This window comes from Giraffa tippelskirchi, chromosome 3, assembly GCF_054371585.1.
Source record: "Giraffa tippelskirchi isolate mGirTip1 chromosome 3, T2T-mGirTip1v1.2.pri, whole genome shotgun sequence".
Lineage (NCBI taxonomy): Eukaryota > Metazoa > Chordata > Mammalia > Artiodactyla > Giraffidae > Giraffa > Giraffa tippelskirchi.
In genome coordinates this window covers 14,077,108-14,099,096 of record NC_137277.1, presented here as the reverse complement: position 1 = coordinate 14,099,096, position 21,989 = coordinate 14,077,108, and the positions used below count along the sequence as shown (strand labels likewise).

The 21,989-nt window shown below is 50.0% G+C and overlaps 1 protein-coding gene and 1 long non-coding RNA gene across 30 annotated transcripts in view; one reads left to right on the top strand and one right to left on the bottom strand.

Moving 5' to 3' along the window:
* The window catches only part of MARCHF10 (membrane associated ring-CH-type finger 10), a 99,188-nt gene that overhangs the window by 75,710 nt on the left and 1,489 nt on the right, over nt 1-21,989 (top strand). For 15 of the 29 annotated variants that reach the window (XM_081576588.1, XM_081576585.1, XM_081576592.1 and 12 more), the window contains 3 exons: nt 4,900-5,009; nt 12,827-12,940; nt 19,256-19,298. In XM_081576588.1, coding sequence (XP_081432714.1) covers nt 4,900-5,009; nt 12,827-12,940; nt 19,256-19,298 — 267 coding nt within the window. The remainder of the gene's footprint in view (nt 1-4,899; nt 5,010-12,826; nt 12,941-19,255; nt 19,299-21,989) is intronic. The other 14 variants (XM_081576574.1, XM_081576571.1, XM_081576570.1 and 11 more) reach the window with 1 other exon arrangement.
* Nucleotides 9,092-18,583, bottom strand: LOC145541107 (uncharacterized). Its single transcript, XR_014078779.1, has 3 exons — nt 18,382-18,583; nt 10,275-10,405; nt 9,092-9,688 (listed from the first exon to the last, which is right to left on the bottom strand). It is a non-coding gene; the product is annotated as an uncharacterized LOC145541107 (long non-coding RNA).

Sequence of the window (21,989 nt, the reverse complement as noted above, 5' to 3'; positions counted from 1 at the left end):
CAGGGCCAGAGGCTGTTTCTCTCCTCCGTGCTCTCCTCCTTGGTTGTCATTGTGCTAGACAACCCAGGAGACCTAGAACTTGACCCTGTCCCCATGGGTTGTGGCCAGGCCCCCTCACCAAGCACAGTTCAGTTCAGTTCAGTCGCTCAGTCGTGTCCGACTCTTTGCAACCCCATGAATTGCACCACGCCAGGCCTCTCTGTCCATCACCAACTCCCGGAGTCCCCCCAAACCCATGTCCATCGAGTCAGTTATGCCATCCAACCATCTCATCTTCTGTCGTCCCCTTCTCCTTCCGCCCCCAATCCTACCCAGCATTAGGGTCTTTTCCAATGAGTCAACCCTTCGCATGCGGTGGCCAAAGTATTGGAGTTTCAGCTTCAACATCAGACCTTCCAATGAACACCCAGGATTGATCTGTTTCAGGATGGATTGACTGGATCTCCTTGCAGTCCAAGGGACTCTCAAGAGTCTTCTCCAATGCCACAGTTCAAAAGCATCAATTCTTCGGCGCTCAGCTATCTTCACCGTCCAACTCTCACATCCATACATGACCACTGGAAAAACCATAGCCTTGACTAGACGGACTTTTGTTGGCAAAGTAATGTCTCTGCTTTTAAATATGCTATCTAGGTTGGTCATAACCTTCCTTCCAAGGAGTAAGCGTCTTTTAATTTCATGGCTGCAATCACCATCAGCAGTGATTTTGGAGCCCCCCAAAATAAAGTCTGACACTGTTTCCACTGTTTCCCCATCTATTTCCCATGAAGTGATGGGACCAGATGCCATGATCTTAGTTTTCTGAACATTGAGCTTTAAGCCAACTTTTTCACTCTCCTCCTTCACCTTCATCAAGAGGCTCTTTAGTTCTTCTTCACTTTCTGCCATAACGGTAGTGTCATCCGCATATCTGAGGTTATTGATATTTCTCCTGGCAATCTTGATTCCAGCTTGTGTTTCTTCCAGCCCAGCGTTTCTCATGATGTACTCTGCATAGAAGTTAAATAAGCAGGGTGACAATATACAGCCTTGACGTACTCCTTTTCCTATTTGGAACCAGTCTGTTGTTCCATGTCCTGTTCTAACTGTTGCTTCCTGACCTGCATACAGGTTTCTCAAGAGACAGGTCAGATGGTCTGGTGTTCCCATCTCTTTCAGAATTTTCCACAGTTTATTGTGATCCACACAGTCAAAGGCTTTGGCATAGTCAATAAAGCAGAAATAGATGTTTTTCTGGAACTCTCTTGCTTTTTTGATGATCCAGTGGATATTGGCAATTTGATCTCTGGTTCCTCTGCCTTTTCTAAAACCAGCTTGAACATCTGGAAGTTCACGGTTCACGTATTGCTGAAGCCTGGCTTGGAGAATTTTGAGCATTACTTTACTAGCATATGAGATGAGTGCAATTGTGCGGTAGTTTGAGCATTCTTTGGCATTGCCTTTCTTTGGGATTGGAACGAAGACTGACCTCTTTTAGTCCTGTGGCCACTGCTGAGTTTTCCAAATTTGCTGGCATATCGAGTGCAGCACTTTGACAGCATCACCTTTGAGGATTTGAAATAGCTCAACTGGAATTCCATCACCTCCACTAGCTTTGTTCATAGTGATGCTTTCTAAGGCCCACTTGACTTCACATTCCAGGATGTCTGGCTCTAGGTGAGTGATCACACCATCGTGATTATCTGGGTCGTGAAGATCTTTTTTGTATACTTCTTCTGTGTATTCTTGCCACCTCTTCTTAATATCTTCTGCTTCTGTTAGGTCCATATCATTTCTGTCCTTTATCGAGCCTATCTTTGCATGAAATGTTCCTTTGGTACCTCTAATTTTCTTGAAGAGATCTCTAGTCTTTCCCAATCTGTTGTTTTCCTCTATTTCTTTGCACTGATCGCTGAGGAAGGCTTTCTTATCTCTTCTTGCTGTTCTTTGGAACTCTGCATTCAGATGGGAATATCTTTCCTTTTCTCTTTTGCTTTTCGCTTCTCTTCTCTTCTCAGCTATCTGTAAGGCCTCCTCAGACAGCCATTTTGCTTTTTTGCATTTCTTTTCCATGGGGATTTTCTTGATCCCTGTCTCCTGTACAGTGTCACGAACCTCTGTCCATAGTTCATCAGGCACTCTGTCTATCAGGTCTAGTCCCTTAAATCTATTTGTCACTTCCACTGTATACTCATAAGGGATTTGATCTAGGTCATACCTGAATGGTCTAGTGGTTTTCCCTACTTTCTTCAATTTAAGTCCGATTTGGCAATAAGCAGTTCATGATCCGAGCCACAGTCTGCTCCCGGTCTTGTTTTTGCTGACTGTATAGAGCTTCTCCATCTTTGGCTGCAAAGAATATAATCAATCTGATTTTGGTGTTGACCATCTGGTGATGTCCATGTGTAGAGTCTTCTCTTGTGTTGTTGGAATAGGGTGTTTGCTATTACCAGTGCGTTCTTGTGGCAAAACTCTATTAGCCTTTGCCCTGCTTCATTCTGTACTCCAAGGCCAAACTTGCCTGTTACGCCAGGTGTTTCTTGACTTCCTACTTTTGCATTCCAGTCCCCTATAATGAAAAGGACATCTTTTTCAGGTGTTAGTTCTAGAAGGTCTTGTAGGTCTTCATAGAATCGTTCAACTTCAGCTTCTTCGGCATTACTGGTCGGGGCATAGACTTGGATTACTGTGATATTGAATGGTTTGCCTTGGAAACGAACAGAGATCATTGTATCGTTTTTGAGATTGCATCCAAGTACTGCATTTTGGACTCTTTTGTTGACCATGATGGCTACTCCATTTCTTCTAAGGGATTCTTGCCCACAGTAGTAGATATAATGGTCATCTGAGTTAAATTCACCCATTCCAATCCATCTTAGTTCGCTGATTCCTAGAATGTCGACATTCACTCTTGCCATCTCCTGTTTGACCACTTCCAATTTGCCTTGATTCATGGACCTAACATTCCAGGTTCCTATGCAATATTGCTCTTTACAGCATCGGACTTTGCGTCTATCACCAGCCACATCCACAGTTGGGTATCGTTTTTGCTTTGGCTCCATCCCATCATTCTTTCTGGAGTTATTTCTCCACTGATCTCCATTAGTATATTGGGCACCTACTGACCTGGGGAGTTCATCTTTCAGTGTCCTATCTTTTTGCCTTTTCATACTGTTCATGGGGTTCTCAAGGCAAGAATACTGAAGTGGTTTGCTATGCCCTTCTCCAGTGGACCACAATCTGTCAGACCTCTCCACCATGACCCAAGCACAGCACACCATTTAATCAGGGAATGAACACTTGGGATGAACCAGTTAACTCTTCTTTCCCCAGGGCCCTTTCTCCACATCTGCAGGAGAATAGTAGCAACCGCAGCCTGAGTTCTTAAATGCATCTTTGCACAGAGAGCAGAGATCCTAGCCCTTCAGAGAGCAAAGAACAAGTGGATCTTAGCAGCTAATGACCCTGCCCTGTGATGCTTTATCTTGCTAGAAATTTGGGCCAATTAAACATCTAGCACAGAAAAAATTACTCATGAGATGTGTGATGAAAGTGCTGCTAAATGCTTGTAAATGCCAATTCTGGCCTGGGTGTGCTAGGCAGGATTAGACAGGAGGACACATGGGACGATCCATAGCCTTAAGTATTACAGAATGCTGCTTAAAAAAAAAATTCAACAAAATGCAGATGAGGGATCAGTGTTCATTCTTGGCTTTTGAAATTCTCTATTATTTACTACCTCTTTGTATCTCCACTGGGGAAAAGTAGAACTGGGTTATAAAACTGTACAAACCCTATCTTTACCAAATACATTCAAGTAACTGATTAGTCTTCTGTATTCTTTTGTTTTTTTGGCCGTGCCTGGTGGCCTGAGGGACCTTAGTTCCCCAACCAGGGATCAAATCTGGGCCCTCTGCATTGGAAGCATAGAGTCCTAACCACTGGACCACTAGGGAATTCCCAGTCCTCTGTTTTCTAAAGCATAAAACAAACACCGGTACATCATTGACCAAAACACAGCACTTACACCAGGGAGAAAGGACATATGGCATCACGTTTGCTTAGACATAACAACCATAGATCTGCGTCTTCCACTTTGCACTGAGGAATAGGATAAAGGGGGAGAAACGTGCTGATCTAGAATTCACATTGAAAAACAAAACTAAACAGGAGGACTTCCCTGGTGGGAAGTCCAGTGGCTAAGACTCTGTACTCCCAGTGCAAGGGGGCCCAGGTTCAGTCCCTGGTCAGAATCCCATGTGCCACAACTAAGGCCTGGCACAGTCAAATAAATAAATGTATTAAAAAACAAAACAAAAAACCAGGAACAAAGGAAGCCTTCTCCTGTTTCTTTTCCCAAATGAGGCTAAGCTCAGGCTCAAGTGTTTGCCCCAGGTATTGCTATACCAGATCCCACACGTGGGCCTTTGGTCCCTCACTTTTCTCAAGTGGGGAGTTATGTGGGCAGAAGTAAAGGCAGATTTTTAAGCCATAAATCGAGGATAGCTTCTGCCATCAATTTGGTCCTTACTAATTCATTTGCTTGGACTTGCGTTAGATCTACCAGGAAAAACATCAATAACATAGACCCAATGTTCACTTTTCTGGCAAACACTTGTGTTACAGACTCTCAGCCTCCATGTAGTAATTCCAATTTTATGAACCAATGTGTTTATATTTAAACAGAGAGCAAGACCTGTTATTTAAAAGTCACGGGAATTTCTCTCATGGGAAGCTTGCATAATAATGAAAACAATGACAAAGGAAATTTCAGATCTCAGGTTCAAGGTCATTTTCTACAGAAGATGACCCACTTTAAAAAGAAGGCCACCGAAACTCAGAATTCCTAACACATACAAATTCATTCTCAAAATGTCAACACCAAAAGGGTTACATGTAACAAAATTCTTTCATTTTAAGGAATGGATCTTAGTGCTGTAAAGACCTGTGAGATGTGTAAGCAAAGCCTACTGGTCAACCTGGATGATTTCAACGTGACTGAGTTCTACCAGAAGCACCAACAGTCCCGGGTAAGAGAACCTCCTACCCATGCTGGGTCCACAGGCTAGAGTTGGGTAGAGGTATAAGGCAGGAAGGAACTCTTTCTCTGATACAAGGAATAGTAGCGGGGGTGGGGTGTGGAGGTCCTATGCAAGGCTCCAAATTCAGCTCACTTCTCTGAGAAAATCTGTTCCCAAATTGGACAACTGGAGGATTAGAAGATTTAGTCCCACTGCTGAGGTCCCACTACTGTCAGGGACAAAGTAGGAAGCTGCAGTAGCTGACTAGATACACAGAAATAGGAAAAGTCTGGCAAGCTCCACACCCATATTTGCTGAAACAATTGAAGTTGAATAGCCACAAGAGAAAAAAATCAGGGTCTTGGAGAAATAGTTCCCAATTTATATATCAAGTAATCTTGGGGGGTAATGAGGAACTGCTTTGCTCAGGGTTTAAAAACATGTAAGCACCTGTTTACCTATTTACTGTTTACCCGTTTACTCTGTGCTTTTTGACTGCACCCAACCAGGGATTGAACCTGTGTCCTAGACAGTGAAAGCAATTAGTTCTAAGCGCTGGACAACCAGGGAATTTCCCTATTGTGTGTTTAAAAAAAAACCCAACACCTTGTGAATTAACTCTCTTGGGGCATTGGATTGCAATTCTAATACTGTGAAAGAGTTAACTTTAGGTGGGAAGGTAATTTATGCCCGGAATAATAGTTCATTACCCAAGTCTCAGGCAAACACTTCTGTTTAGAGCTCTGCTGCCCAACATGGAAGCCACAAGCCACAGCTAGCTCATGAACAAGTGGCTACTTCCAGTCCAGGTGTGCTGTGTTACACACAAAATTTCAAAGGCTAAGTCCAAACTAAGAGTAAAATATCACATAAATAATTTTATATTATAGCTTAAAAAAAATAAAGTTAGTTGCTCATTTGTGTCTGACTCTGCAACACCATAGAATGTAGCCTGCCAGGCTCCTCTGTCCATGGGATTCTCCAGGCAAGAATGCTGGAATGGGTTGCCCTTATCTTCCCCAGGGGATCTTCCCGACCCAGGGATTGAACCCAGGTCTCTCGCATTGCAGGCGGATTCTTTACTGTCTGAGCCACCAGGGAAGCCCATATTACAGTTCAAATGATATTTAAAACATATCAGATCAAATAAAATACATTATTAAAATTATTAATAATTTCACCAGTTTCTTTCTATATTTCTTTATTGTGGCTCCTAGAAATTTTCAGGTTACATGTGTTGTTTGCATTGGTGGCTCACATTGTATTTCTATTGGGTAGTGCTGATCTGGACGATGCCTGGCAAACAAGAAGCAGCCAATAGATATTTATCTCAAATGAAAATAGCCCATCGTTACCATTATAATTCAAGACTGACCTCCCTCATCGTGCAATTAGGGAAAAAAATGATTAATAACCACAACTGTAAAGGACATAATTTAAAAATCATAAAATCATTGTTAGCAACTGAAATGTCACTCTTCAGAGGAGTCGCTTTGGCTCTCAGATCATTGGCCTGTCAATGTGTGCGTGCCAAGTCAGTTCAGTTGTGTCCGACTCTCTCAGACCCTATGGACCATAGCCTGCCAGGCTCCTCTGTCCATAGGATTCTCCAGGCAGGAATACTGGAGTGGGTTGCCATGCCCTCCTCCAGAAGATCTTCCTGACCCAGGAATTGAACCTGATAACCCACGTCTCCTGTGTCTCCTGGACTGCAGGTAGATTCTTTACCGCTGAGCCACCAGGGAAGCCATATACTATATCCAGACCTTTTTTGTGCAAAAAGCACAACAGAGTCAAAATGGTTCCCCTGAGTTTGGGCAGTCCTATAGCTACCTTTTTAAATCCTGGGTTATGGCTCCAGGAAAGAGTCCCCACCAGCCTGTGAGTAGGGGAAAGCTGCCATGGCCACCCCACTGCCCTGCAGAGAGGGAACCGGGGGATAACTACCCCAGCCTCTCTCCTCCTGCCCTCTGGTCTCCTCCCAGGGCCTCCCATTGGCTGAACACAATGGGGAGCCAGAGGACAAGGGGGCCAAGTACATGCAATCCATAGAGATCAGCCTCTCGGCTGCAGAGCAGGGTGGAAAATGGATCTGGAGGGGAAGATGGAAAATATCCAGCACACTAATTACATGACATGGAAGCAGAAAAGAGTTTAAATTAGTTTCGAGGAGAACTTGACAGGCCATCAAAGCCTTTTGAAAATGCCCTTCATTATAATCACAGGGAGAAACTAGATTGACAGACCCACCCTGGTGGGAGAACAAAGGTCCCAAGAACCAACGTGCAATATTTATCTGCCGATGGAAAGCAGCTGAGGGCTCACACTTTCATGGCAGTTCCGACTGATCCGATGGCTGGTGGTGAATTTAATAGTGTCTGTTTGCTAACAGTCCGAGTTAAACTGGAGGCACTAGGGAAGCGTGACTTCCACAAGTTCAGAAACTCTCCATGCATGAAGATGGGAGTAACTGTCATTTAGCACAAAGATAGTGAGGAGGGACTTCCCTGGTGGTCCAGTAGCTAAGACTCCATGCTCTCAATGCAGGGAATCCCAGCTTCGAACCCTAGTCAGGGAACTAGATCTCACAGGCTTCAGTGAAGATCAGAGATCCCGTGTGCCCCAACTAAGATCCAGCACAGCCAAGAAAAGACCAGAGAGGAAAAAGAGTGAGCCCTCCACACACAGGCTACTGAGGACAAAGCCCCCTAAGATACCTCACTTAGCATCTGACCACAGACTGTGGACTTGCCCAGTAGGTGCCCAGCCAGCACTGTCAATAATCTTTGAGGGGCTTGGATTAGTGTGTGTTTCCCTGGTTTGGTTCAATGCACCTGAGTAGGGCCAGCAGGAATGCTAACCGTGGCCTCTAACAGGGCACTGAAATGCGATTATCCCTCCTTTTCTTGGCCATTGGGTGGTCCCCATAGGGTCAGGGCTTTTTACCAGGCTCCAGGTGGCTAGATTAGGAACTCCTATAGGCTGTCTGGGGAGTGGCCCCATGAAGCTAAAGCAGCTGGTGGGGTGGAGGGGAGACCAGGACCTGAACTAAGCACCTTGGGCTGCAGGCATCAGGTGGTCCATTTATTGGCCTGCCAGGGCTGGCATCGACTTGCTCCCACCCTTACTCAAAGATGCCTGAATATTAAGCCCAGCAGGCATTCCACACCCACTGCCCACTTCCCTGCAGTGTTGCTCGTGAAGCAACTCCACATCATCGTGTGTGTATGTGTGCGCGTGCACGCTCTTGAACCTGGAGGTGGGACTCACGATTGATTGATGGGTTGGTTGATGGGGTTTCTGAGCGGAAGGAAGAGCTCCTGGATGGCAACAGGTAGAGCTCCAAGGAACAGTCCAGGTTCCAAAATGGACCAGGAGAAAAGAAGTTTAAGAAAAGCTGCGGTCAGAGATTGCACACTCAAATGCCATAGAGACCAGGCAGGTTAACAGCTGTTCAGAATCTCCCAAGTGCCATCCACTGGGAGTGGTGGCAACTGTGGCAAGGTGGTGAATACTCCCTCCAGTGGAAGGTGGTCACATCCTTCCTTCTTTCCTTCCCTCCTTCCTTTCAACCAGAGCACATCCACAGGCCAGATTCTGCTTACTGGCTACCAACTATTGATCCTTAGCTGAGAGCAGGGGCTCTCAAAGTTGGGCGGTTGCCAAACCAGGGCCCACAGCATCATCTGGGAATTTGTTAGAAATGCACGGAGGAGCCTGGTAGGCTATAGTCCATGGGGTCGCTAAGAGTCGGACACGACTGAGCAACTTCACTTTCACTTTTCCCTTTCATGCACTGGAGAAGGAAATGACAACCCACTCCAGTATTCTTGCCTGGAGAATCCCAGGGATGGCAGAGCCTGGTGGGCTGCTGTCTATGGGGTCGCACAGAGTCGGACACAACTGAAGTGACTTAGCAGCAGCACGTTCTTGAGCCCCACCCAGACCCACTGAATCAGCATCTGGGAAAAGGGAGTGCCCAGGAACTGCATTTAAAAGGCCCTTTCAGTAATTCTGACATGTATTAAAGTTGGGAACACTAGAGTCAAAAGTCATCACTAACCCAAAATTATACACTTTCCCCCTCATTCTTTGATCCATGCATGTATTTATTGAGCAGTCATATTCCAGGCACGGGCCGGGCACTAGGAGCAAAGGGGCAGGCAAGGCACATGTGGTCCTTGCCTCGAATCCTAGCTTTAGTTTTTGTCTCTTGCAGGATGTTTTCTGTTTTGCGAAATACCATGTCCACTCATATTAGCTCATTTTGTCATAACACCTTGAGGAAACGAGGCAGAGTAGAGGCTACAATTCTCCCCATTGATAAATGGAGTCCCCTTGTCCATGCACAGTAAAAAGTCTTTACCCAACGTCACAGGGCATGGTGGTCCCAGGCTGCCCATTCTGGGGTCCCAGGCTCGCTGTGTGATGGAGAAGGGCCCCTGCCATCCTGGCCCCTGCCACACAGGAGGGGCTCAGCGGGCCTCTGGCTGTCATTGCTTGGAAGCACAGGCCTGACCATGCTCCCTCTCAGTGTGGACAGATGTCCCTGGACACACGCAGCCACTTAATCCCGCTCATACCTGGGAGCACCCTTGGAACATATTTGAAGACTTGCTAGAACTCTTAGCCAGGCTTTCTTTCTTCAAGCAGATTACATTGAGAATTTCCATCCATAACAAATCTCTCTGCCGAAATGAATTTGAACAAAATAAAAGGGCAGGAGAAAAGGAAGAAAAACATCTGGTAGGTGGGCTGAGTGCCCCCCTGAGCTCCTGCCCACTGCTTCACATGCCTCCCCACCCCAATCTCTGCTCTTGCACGTGGGCAGCAAAGTGTGATGCAAAAGGGCCAAGGAGGATCAGGTCGGGAGCAACTCCAATAAATAATGCTCCAAAAATTAGCTCATCCTGCCCTTACTGACCAAACACGACGGATGGAACTCTCTGATAACAAACGCCTCCCACTTGTGGCTTAGGGTAAAAACGATGACTCCAAGCTGACTATGAAACGCCTGCACCGATTGGCCCGCCCGGCCCCTTTTATCCAGCATCACAGGCTCTGCAAAGGGCACACATAAAGGAGCTGGGCCAGCGAGATTTATGGCACCGAGTGACAGGTTCCCTCCCACAGACCAGAGAAGAGACACAATCTGCTGGAAGTGACTTTTCAAATGATCTGCAGAAAACATTAGTGGATATTTTCCCATCTGCATGCCTCCGGGTCTTATGGAGTCATAAAAAGTAAATGATTTCCCTGCACGCTTTGACAAACCTGATAGTTCCAAGTCATTTTCTAGCTGATTGATTTGCCATTATGCATCGGAGTGTCTGGGAGCAGAAAGGCTTCCTGGTGAAGCAAGCACTCAGGAGAGAGCCATCGACAGCTCACGGGAGGCCCCCCACCTGGAAAAGTCAATGAGGGACAAGGCTTAGTCTGTGTGGCAGGTAGTCCGGGAAGGCTTCCCAGAGGCAGTGGCTCCTGAGACAGACGGCAAAGGAGGCACCGACTCCTGGGGAAGGTGGGAGGAGGTCTTTAACACAGAAAAAAGAGAAATGAGCCATCTCCTCTCTGCCTGTTCTAGGCCAAGGTCAGAAGAGAAAGGCTAAAAATAGGCTAACCGCTAAGGACTGTTGGCTGGAGTCTTTGAAGGCAGGTCTGTAGGGCAGTGGAGGGGGCTCAAGCAGTGACCTTGAGGCCAGTGGTCACCAAGATTCAGAGCTGGCCCTGATGCAGAAGGGAAGAGCACAAGGATCCTTGCTCAGCTTGGGCACCTTCTCTGGCAGCCAGTCCATCCTGGAAGGGGTGTGCTCTGTGCTGGCTTCCTGCGCTGCCCTCCACGGGAGGGGAACAGGATGATGGGCCTGTGAAGCGCCTCAGGCCTCCAGGGAAAGGAAGGAGGAGACACTGAGATGCTACTGTGTCAAGGCCGAGCTTCAGTTCTCCTGGGAAAGCAGTCACGGTTTCGACCTTTCCCAACGGTGATGTCAAGGGCCATGCCCTCTGCCAGGGCTTCTAGTCCCCTGGGGATCCTCCCATCCTGGCGATCTGACCCGAGGACAGATGGGGGAATAAAGCGGCAGACGGGGAGGAGTCATCACAAATCCGAGAATTTATTGATGGTCGAGGCAGGTCCATGGGGCGAGGCTCTGCAGGACAGACCGCCAAAGGAGCTGAGGTAAGAGGCGCCATGGTCACTCAGATGGTCAGATCTTCCCTAGAGGAACTTCCGAGTGTTGTCAGCACTAGTGAGAAAAATACACCACCACCCACCCACCAAGAAAAAGCAAAGACATTAGCCATTGCATGATGCAGCATACACAGCAAAGATGAAGGCTTAGGACTCAGGGAGAAATGCCTGGAAAAAATGAGTTTCATCAGGAAGACTTCTGCAAGGAGGCGACCTTGTGACGGCTGTAAAGAAAGTCATGGCCACAGCCTTGGAAAGGTGGAAAGTGGCAGAGGAGATTTCACAGCGGAGACACAAAGGGACTTCCTTGGTGGTGCAGAGGCTGGGACCCCATGCTCCCAGTACAGGGGGTCTGGCTCCGATCTCTGCTCAAGGAACTAGATCCCACCTCCTGCAACTAAGAGTTTGCATGCTGCAGCTAAAGATCCCACATGCCCTAACTAAAGATCAAAGATTCAGAGTGCTGCAACTGAGACCCTGCACAGCTAAATAAAGATTTTCAAAAGAAAGAAACAGACGCACAAAAACAAGCCAACAGACCATGTGAGAAAGAGCATGCGCAGAGGCCTTGAGGTTCACATGCCATCCAAGGCCCGGCAGGGCACATGCTCTCTGGGGCTTAGATGACAATAGGGCAGCCGGGGGAAGGTGGGGAGTCGGGGAGCCCCTAGGTGCGACCATCACTAAGCCCAGTTGTGAAGGGAGAAACTTAGAGAACTAAGGCCTGAGGCCTTTTTCCTGAGCAAATGAGGGATCTAGGAACATCAAATGTTCCCGCCATGGCACCTGTGTCCCAGATTCTCCAACAGACCCATCTGCCTTCCTGAGTCACACATTCTCATCCTGTTGACTTCTCTTCTCAGCGGCCAGCAGCTAAATGTGTACACATACCATGACATCCAATTGCCTCCGTTCTGCCTAACATGGTCCCACCTTACCATCTCTCCAGCCCATGCCGAGATTTTTAAAAAATTCAAAACCAACACCCTCCCCATATACTCCAGCCATACCAGTGAGTAGAGAATTTCGCCCAACAAACACTCTGCCCCCTCATGTGTAGGCTGCCATTCCGTGCCTCTGTCTGAAAGGCCCTGAATGCCCCCTCAGAGCCACCTACCAAAGTCCCTCCCATCCTTTTGTAACCATCAGAGACACTGTCTCCCAGGTCACATGCCACCAGCCTCTTTCTTTCCCTTCATGACTCCTTTGTGGCCCTTGACACATCCTGCTGGTGTGTCTGGACTGGAGCTGTCTATGAATGAGGCACACTCTCTCCCATGTCACAGAATGAGGTCCCAGCAGGGAGCTGAGACCTTTGGCCCTGTGTTCTTCCAACACTCAGCTCAAGGCCATGGCAGGTAACCACTCAGTGAGTATCCACAGCCCAGAACCAGGCCGGGAGCTCCTTCAGGCATCCTCCACTAGGCAGTCAAGGATTCCAGGATGGCTATCCTGCTCCACCCTGGGTCCCCTTCTGCTCTGTTCTCCGCCCCCCCCCGCCCAGAGCAGGCCTTGCCTTGGGGCTTGGGCTCTCGTTCCTACTTCTCGTCCCCTCTCGGCCTAGCATCCTCCACCCTGGGATTGAGACCATGAATATTTTATAGATGAACTTAAAGGCTTTCTTGTCCACCTGTAGGTACAAAATGAGCTGATGAATTCAGGCTTGTACCTGGTGCTGCTGCTTCATCTCTATGAACAGAGGTTTGCAGAACTCATGAGACTCAACCACAACCATGTCACAAGAGCGAGGGTGAGTGGGGCCCTGCCTGGACCGTCAGCAGCAGTGTCACTGACCTTGCTGGGTGCTTTCGTAGATGTGTATCTGTGTTCAGCTGGTGGGATATGACACTGTCATCATTGGCACCAAGACTAATGGCTACTAGGTGTAGGCACAGTGACCCTCTGGCTGAAAAGTGACAGTCAAGTGTGAGTGTTAGTTGCTCAGTCGTGTCTGACTGTTTGCAACCCCAGGGACTGTAGCCCACCAGGCTCCTCTGTTCATGGGATTCCCCAGGCAAAAATACCAGCATGAATAGCTATTCCCCCTTCCAGGGGATCTTCCTGACCCAGGGATCGAACCTGGGTCCCTTGCACTGTAGGCAGATTCTTTACCGTCTGAGTCATCAGGTCATGTAATTGTGTCCTATTAAATATGAGTGGTAATTAAATGGTCATTAATGGTTATATAAGCAAGTGGGTCTCTAGGGATATTTGGCGCCCAAAATATTTGGCCCCAGCAAGGCTGTGGGGGCTGGGTGTGCATTACACGTGGATGTCCACTGCCCAAGCAAGGAGGGTCCATGAGAAACAGGAACCTTCCCTGCCCCCAGCCAAGGGAGCTGTTTATTTTGCTTTGGCTCCCAGGGTATGTTATCCCAGCGTCTGTGTGTGTGTATATGCCAAGAAACAAAGGTGCTGATGGGGTCCCATCTGTCATTAGAGAAGTGACAGCGTATTTACCAGGAATGATCATCTGTGGCTGCCCTTCCTTTAATAAAAGAACCAGGGCCCTCTAGGAGACTGCGTGGTGTGGGCGGAGAAGCCTAGATCCACTACTCAGGTCAAAATGCAGGAGAACAGGGCAACCTCTGAAATGTACAAATACCCTTGGCTGTTGTCAAGTCAGAACCCTGAGCCCCAAGGGACTGCCCTCCTGGTTAAATGCCTCCCGGTGGCCGGGCCAGGGAAGAGCACTGGCAGGACAGGGGCACCTTCCTTACCTGAAGGCCATGCCAGGCACTGATATGCTTTTAGTGTTTGGGGTTCCCAGGACACCCCATGAGGCTTGAAATTTGACCTTCTTCTCACTTCAGAAGGTCACCAGAAATTCAGAAGGGACTGAATTCACAGATCCACAGAGTTCCCAGGTTCAGAAGGGACATCCCTGGTGGTCCAGTGGTTAAGACTCCGTGCTTCCCATGCAGGGGATACAGGTTTGATCCCTGGTCAAGGAACTAAGATCCCACCTACAGTGCCACATGACCAAAAAAAAAAAAAAAAATGGTCACCACTGGAAAACAAGCCAGTGTAGCAGCAGACAAGCCACCAGTGGAACCACGAGGCAGTTTTAGTGATGCTCTGCTATGTGTCCCACGTAGCTCTTTCTCTTCACCTCCTTGGCTCTCTCTGTCTCTCTGTCTCTCCTCTTCTACCTCACGTGGACAAGAGGCACCTGCCAGCACCAGTCACTGTCTGAAGCTGAAACCCAACGACTCCAAATGCTCCCCACACAGCCCCAGTCCCTGCACCACTGGAGGCCACTGGCACTCCATATGGAGCCATCTCTGCTAGAAATGGGCTTCCCTCATGGCTCAGTGGCAGAGAATCCACCTGCCAACGCAGGAGACATGGGTTTGATCCCTGGGTCGGAAAGATCCCCTAGGAGGAGGAAATGGCAATCCACTCGAGTGTCCTTGCCTGGGAAATCTCATGGACGGAGGAGCCTGGTGGGCTACAGTCCATGGGGTTGCAGAGTCGGACATGACTGAGCACACATGCACGCCGCTAGAAATGCTGGGTTCAAACCATTAGTCATAAGCATTCGAGATCTGTCTCTACATCTTTCTGGCTTCCATTCTGCCCTTAGACCGTAAGCTCTCAATTAAAACAACAGGCTGGGTCTTCGCCAAGATATCTCCTCAGGCATCTCACCCTCTCTCTGACCCAGGCCTGTCCTTCCTTTCACTCTTCCACAGTTTTAATAGTGACATAAATTCCTTAGAGAAATATGTTTTTTTTTTAAGTAGTACAGGAAGCAGGAAGTGATCCTTTGTTAACATTTCTGTAACCTTATTTTCATGATTCCACATCTTTTTTAATGAACGTTTTATTGCACATTGAACTTCAAAGCACCCGGGGTTCGATATAGGTTAGATGGCCACACCATCAACAAACAAAGGCAAGAGGCATTAGCCTCTGAGACTGCAAAGCGCACACAGGAAGGCCACAAACAGTACAACCCACTGGATGAAAAGCTCGCGCCCTTAAAGCATTGACTCCAGAGAACGTTCTGGTAAAACTATCCCAGAGAAGGAGCAGGTGATGTGAGGAGCAAGCCGGGAGCCAGCAGGGAAGGAAGCAGAAAGGACAGGGCAACAAGTCTCTCATCACAGGCTTACTTGTAATTTGAGATTCCCCTGAAATATTGGGTGGGCCAAAAAGTTTCTTCAGGTTTTTGTACCATCTTGCAGAAAGACTCAAACGAACTTTTTGGCCATCCCAGTAGCTCTCACCCATATAAACCACCAAGCAGTAACCAGTACTAAGAACCAGTTAAAGAGGTGCCCAAATGGAAGTAGGAAAACAGGCGTGTGAATGTGCTCAGTTGCTCAGTCATGTCTGACTCTTTGTGACCTCGAGGACTGCAGCCTGCCAGGCTCCTCTGTCCATGAGATTCTCCAGGCAAGAATACTGGAGTGGGTTGCCATAACAAGTGGCTTTTGTCAAACTGATTCTCTTCTGGATTTGAGTCCCAGTATTTTCTTGCAGAAGATTCCAAGGGTGACATTTAGCACGAGAGTCACTATGATGGGAAAGAACGCCTCCTTCTCTCTTCTTTACTGACCAGAACCTGAAAAGCCGTTCACAACAGGCTCCTGCTGTGTCTCAATAAGACACAGTGATGATGGCCTGTCAGTGGTGATCACTCATTCACACCTGCATTTATGCCCTGGCCTGTATCAGGTGCTGAGATGGGGACCTGGGAAAGTGGCTATCAGACATGATGTCCCTTTCTCTGAGGAGTTAATAATCAAGAGGGAAGGTGAGACTCACATATAGGGAAAACCAGGAAATAATCAGAAAGTAGCCCTTGATCAAGAGAACCAACAGATCCAGTGAATTCCCAGAGGCTGTGAAATAAAAAACCCAAGATCTCCCCTGACAGTGGCTTCCTGGGGTTTCCGGTGATCTTATAAACAAATAATTTGGCTCCCCAGTGAGGCTGTGAGCCTTTTTAAGGCAAAGTCAAACCTTCTACATCTGTCCTTTTCCTGAAGCTGGACACACAATGAACCACATTTGACTGCTGACCAAGTCCCAGGCACTATGGATGCCAGGAGCATTGAGTGGTTACAAACTTGCTAAATTACTGCCAGAAGAGGATGTGGTCTGCTAAGGGTTGCAGGAGTGGGTCCGGGGGAGGATATGGTCATTGGCAAGTTGGAACAAGGAACACTTATCTCTTTTGTACGCCATGGTCCTCCAGTGCCTTGAAAATGCCTGGCACGTACTAGGTACTCAGTAACCTCCTGATGCTCAAGCAATGAAAAAGTCAACAATATGTGTTTCTGCTAAGAGGCGAGTATTGAGTTATGTTTTGGAGAAAATTATAATATAAATTTATGGAGAGAAAAAGGTATTCTAGGTAAAGGAACATTTTCAAGTTCAAGGTATATTTAAGTATTCAGAGGTTTTCTGCATGCCTACTATATGCTAGGTTCTAAACTTGGCTCAGTCTGCGCAGTCATGTCCACCTCTTTGAGACCCTATGGACTGTAGACCCCCAGGCTCCTCTGTCCATGGGATTTTCCAAGCATGAATACTCGAGTGGGTTGCCATTTCCTCCTCCAGGGGATCTTCCTGACTCAGGGATTGAACCCGCGTCTCCCACATTGCAGGTGGATTTTTTAACCGCTGAGCCATCAGTGAAGCCTTTGGGTTCTAAACTAGATCCTGGAAAATATAAAGATGATCAAGACACACTTTGCCTAAAAGGGATTCAGAGTTAAAGGACAGATGGGTAACCAAGAGTATAAAAAAAAAAAAAAGTGCCTTGTGTTATTTCAGGAGATGGAGCCAGATGTGGAAGAAGGCAGAGTTAGAGGACAGGAGGGGCCACTGTTCTTGCCCCTCCCTCACCCCTGCTTCTTCCTTGCCTTCTCCAGGACAGACCCTCCAGGCAGGAGGGGCACAAGCCAGCATTTCAGAGGGCTTTGCTGTGAACACAGTTAGCTTGTACTCTTTGTCATCCGTCCTCCCACTGCTTTGGGAGCCTGGTGGCAAAGCTGCTTCTGTTATTGCTCCTGTCACCCAATCAGCTAAGGAGGTGATGCTGGGACCAGGGCTGGTGGGGAGGGAAGGGTATCCACGCAGAAGGGAACACAAAGGCTCAGGAAGGAAAAGACTTGCCTGTCTGGGAAAGTCAAGGTGCTGAGTGTGGCCAGAGCTGGCCGGAAGTGAGCAGGATGTGATGGGGTTGGGTGCAGCTCTGGGAGGCCACAGCAGGCTTTCTAGCCTGGGGCTGACAGGTCAGGAGAGCTATGTTTCTGAGAGGGAACAGGAGCTGCCATGTAGAGGGTGGGCTGAAGGGGGAAGAGCCCAGCTGGGCAGCTGCTGCACTGGGGCAGGGTGAGGGGGCCCACGTGGGGAGCACTGGAGGTGGGGGGCGAGATTTAAGTGGGCACAGAGTGAGGTATGGGCTGAAGGGGGCAGTGACTGTTATGCTCTGCAAATGCCTAGCAGGAAACTGGCCTTTTCTCTCTTCAGCTGTTCACAATGGGAGCACCTCCAGAGAACATGGGGCCCCACCAGCCTCACCTGACCTACTTGGCTCACTCTTTAATCTCATGGGGACACAGGACTGTTCTGCAGGGTGAAGCTAAATGGTGAAGCTAAATGGACATGCCTTCCCTCTTCCTTCTCCCTTTCAGCACCCACGTGGGGCACTCCAGTATTTAGGGACTGCACCCTCTGGGGTTCCCTAACCTGGGCTTTCTCCTGGCTGTGGGTTTTGTCTGTGCCACGCTCTCCATCCCCCCTCAATGAAATGACCCTGTACCCAAAATTGCTCTCCCTGCCTGCCCATGGCAGCTTCCTTACATCTCTCAAGTACCTAATTTGCTAAACTAGATCAAATAGAAAGAATCCATGTGTGTGTGTGTGTTCACTAAAAGGCAGAGAGCAGACAGAACCCTACACCTTCCACGATGCCCTCCTGGCACAAGTACCCACCTGTCTTCTGCCACAGGTGTGCTACTTTCACACTTCACCTGGAGGGAGAGGGGAGGGTGTTGAAGTCGCTCTGAAATCCCACTGGCCTATCTGTGTGTGAGGCTCCATGGACTTTCCCTAGGCTCTCCCTATTCACACCATTTCTACAAAACCGAGAACCCTTGCCTCAGAAGACCAAATTTACCCAAAATTATGCAAGGCCCAGGCTTGGCCAACTATTGGGAAAGCTTGCCTACTCACCAAGTTTGCGCCCCCTGGTGGCCATAATTAGATAGCCACCATCTCCAGGCACAGAATCTAGAGGCAGGATGAGGTCGCCCTAGCAGCCTGGGGAACAGGGAGGCCGTGGCTAGCACCGCCCCACGTATAATTTACCAGGTAACCAGGACCGCTCCTCTAGAAGAAATTCCAACCTTCTCCTGCCCTTCCCCTCGGCCTTCTGGGGAGAGGGACCCAGGGGCTACACTGGCCAGGCAGTTACCCCAGTAACAGTGTCCAGCACCCCTTGTTTTGTCCCCCAGCCTGTCACAAAGACCCTCCTCCCCCTGGGGGGAAGGGCAAAAGCCCCTCTGCCCCAGAGCCCACATCCTCGCTGCCTGGCACAATGGCCTCCCACGGAGTACACAGTGTTTCTCATTGTGGCATAAAATGCCATAAAGTCAGAACAAAGAGGGAGCCCAGAGCCTTGATGGGCCTGCTGCTTCCTGCCGGGCAGAGAATACAACCAATTGTTTAAAAGCCAGTGGTGAGGCAAGTGGCCAATTAGCATGGCTTTCACCCCCACTGCCTGGAAATGTGACTCTGGACTGTCAGGATGGGGTTCTGCTGCTCAGATCAATTGCTGAGAGGACGCAGGTCTGTTCACACTGCCAAATTCAGACACCCTAAAAGGACGAAGGTGACTTGTGCTATCGCTGACGCTGTCTTTGGGAGGCGCCTACGCCCCACAGGTGCTGAACATCAACACTGCCCTCACACCTCCACGCCTCCTTCTCTGCCCCTTTAAGGTGATGTCAGGAATTCCTAGAATATTCCCGCGACTAGGGGATTAGACATCTGTTCACAATTGCTTTGGGAAAAAACGGTTCATTTTTCATTGTCTTCTTTCCCATAGTTGTCAAGAAACTACCCACAACCCAGACCGGAAGAAAATGAAAGTAGGTGTGGGGATCAGTCCTGCCATATTGAGGGTGTTTGGCAATTTGCTGTCTTTCTGTGGCTGTGTTGAACCTAATCCTATGGAAGGAAGTAACGACCACCCCCTGCCCCCAGAGGCAAAAATAACCCCACAAAGCTGGGGAAACCCTAGCTGCAGCAGTCAGCAAGGCAGTCCAAGTGTGCTGGATGCAGAGGAGATAAGAGTTTGAACTCATGCTGAAAGCGAGAGGAAAGGCGGGCAAAGGGAAGATCAGTCTTCCTGGGACATAAGATGACCCGCTGCAGGTTTTTTTTCCTTTCCCTTTACTGGGATTCTCCAGCATCCAGCACTTGGGGGAACCTCTTGGGTTTTCTTCTAAACCCTGGAAGGGCACTGTGTAGCCATTACCTAAAGGGACCACCATCATTCACAAGTTAGTACTGGAGTTACTGGATTTTCTCACTGTTTGGCCCAAGCCAGTGGGCCTGCTGGAATCAGAAGTTGAACAAGGAAAACAAGTGTCGGGAAAGGGCCAAGGAGTCCAGGTCAGCTGTCTCCAAAGCAGGCTCATTACCCCATAGAAAACCCGACTAAAGAAAACGTGTTCAATTAAAGCAGGCAGGCTGGTGGTCAGATGAGGGAAGAACTTCCCCATCAGCTGGGAGGATAAACGTTACAGTGAACTAAGAAAGGGGTTCCAGGGGTGACAATTCCATCCCCAGAGGCTGTTCTAGAGAGAAATGTCACAACTGCCTGCCTTAAAAGGTTTGAAACAGCGATTTCCACGCAGGCTTTGCCATCAGAATCACCTGGGAAACTTAGAAAAATACAGAGTCCTGGATCCCTCCCAGAGACACCGATTCAGGCACTGGGGTGGGCCCCTGGTGACCCTGATGCAGCGGCCATGGTAATGCTTTGGGGACCGCCCCCACCCCCACCCCCGCAACCGACCCGCCCGCAGAGGCTGAACCAGCCCAAAGCTCCACAGGGTGGGGCCCAGATGACGGCCCTAGAGCACCCAATCTATTATTCAGGGCACGTAGTCCCGAGTCCCGAGAACCCGGCAGATCATTTTCAGAGTGGGGAGGGCCCTCCCGGGCCCTCCCCTCCGTTCACAAAAGGAACTCGCAGGGTTCCAGTCCCCGGGCGCCACCGCGGGGGTCCAGCCGAGCCGGGTGAAGGCCCAGAGCCCCCTTCGCGCCCTCGCAAGGTCCCAGGGCCACTCGGGGTGGGCGGCCGGTCTCCCGGCGCCGTTGCCCGGGCCGACCCCGAGCAGCTGCTCCCCTTCGGGCCACCGGGAAGGGAGGGCGGGCAGGGAGCGGTGAGGGCTATAGGAAAGACCTTTGTGTGCGGGCGCACGCACCCAGGCCTTTGGCGAGAGCGCCGGCTCCGTCCAGAGAGGGCCCCCCGTGCGTCGGCCGGGAAGGCTCCGTGGCCCGAGGCTCCGGGCAGGGTCTCGGCGCCGCGCCCCTTCCCAGCTCCCGCCCCGGAGGCGCCCGCGCTCTTCCCGGTTCGGGGAAACCTGCCGCGGCGGGCGCGCCCGGGCGGATCTGGCTGGGCAGGGGCGACCCCTAGTGCCCAGCGGGGCCCGCTGCCGCCCTGCCGCGGGGGGTGGCCCGGAGCGGGATGGAGAGCCTCCCTCCACACCCCCGCTTAGGGATGCGGAAGGGGCACCGCGGATCCAGGCCTGGGGCCCCCGGTTTGGGTGGCATCTCTAGAGGACGGGAGAAGCGCGCCCCCGGGGAGGTGCTTAAAAAGGAGTCTCCGCCGAGGGAACCCTGTCTCCTGTGTTGCTCCGAGGCAGACGCCTCCCCCCCCCCCCATGTCACTAACCACCTCTCTTCAGGAAGCTGGGACTAGCTCTAGGATCCACCCCCCTCCCGGTAGAGTCCTAATGTGGGGGCCTCAGATTTCCCCCGCTGGAAACAGGTCTAGGCCCTCTCCGCCTGTCCCAGCCCTGTGTACACCCCAGGCACTGGCAGGGGCAGCCCCGTGCAGAGGGACCGTCCTGGCACGCTGGTCAGACGCCGCCGGGGCCTGGCTTCCTGCCCGAGCCCTGATCAGGACAAGAGCCAGGGCAGCCAAAGGCGGATCCACACGCCTTGCGCCCTCCCCCTGGGGCCATGGCTTCTCTGGTCCCCCGCAGCCTGGCAGGCCTCACCTGGTTGGCAGTGCTCTGTGAAGATGGGTTGCCACAGCTGAGTCACAGCTGTGACCCGCCGCCCTAGCCCCATGCAGGTAAAGAGGGAGGGAAAAGGCAAAACATCAGGGCACAGCAGGTGACACAAAGATGCCAGTATCTCTGTGGCTCATGCCAACCTTCTCGGTGGGCACCCCGTCCTGGGCGCCTGGGAACCGAGGCCGCACACAAAATGCTACAGGTGGCACCGAGGTAATGGCTGCTGGGGAGAGTCCCTGGGTGGGTGTGCCTGGGTCTAACAAACTATCACACAGCCTCCCTGACAGCTGCTTCTTGGCTGGCATGAATAATGGTTACCACAGCCAAGTCCAAGTCCAGGGAGGGGAATCATGCTTCCAGCAGCCATCAATACAGGTTTAAGATTTGGGGGAAAGAGGAAGGTGAAAGAAGGTGGGCAGCTCTTGGAGCTGGGGCTGCGTTGTGGTGGAGGAAGAAGCTGAGAGGGTCCAGGTAGGGATGGAGGGAGGCGATTACTCTTGTTCCCTTGCCCTTCACCAGTCAGAACGTGCT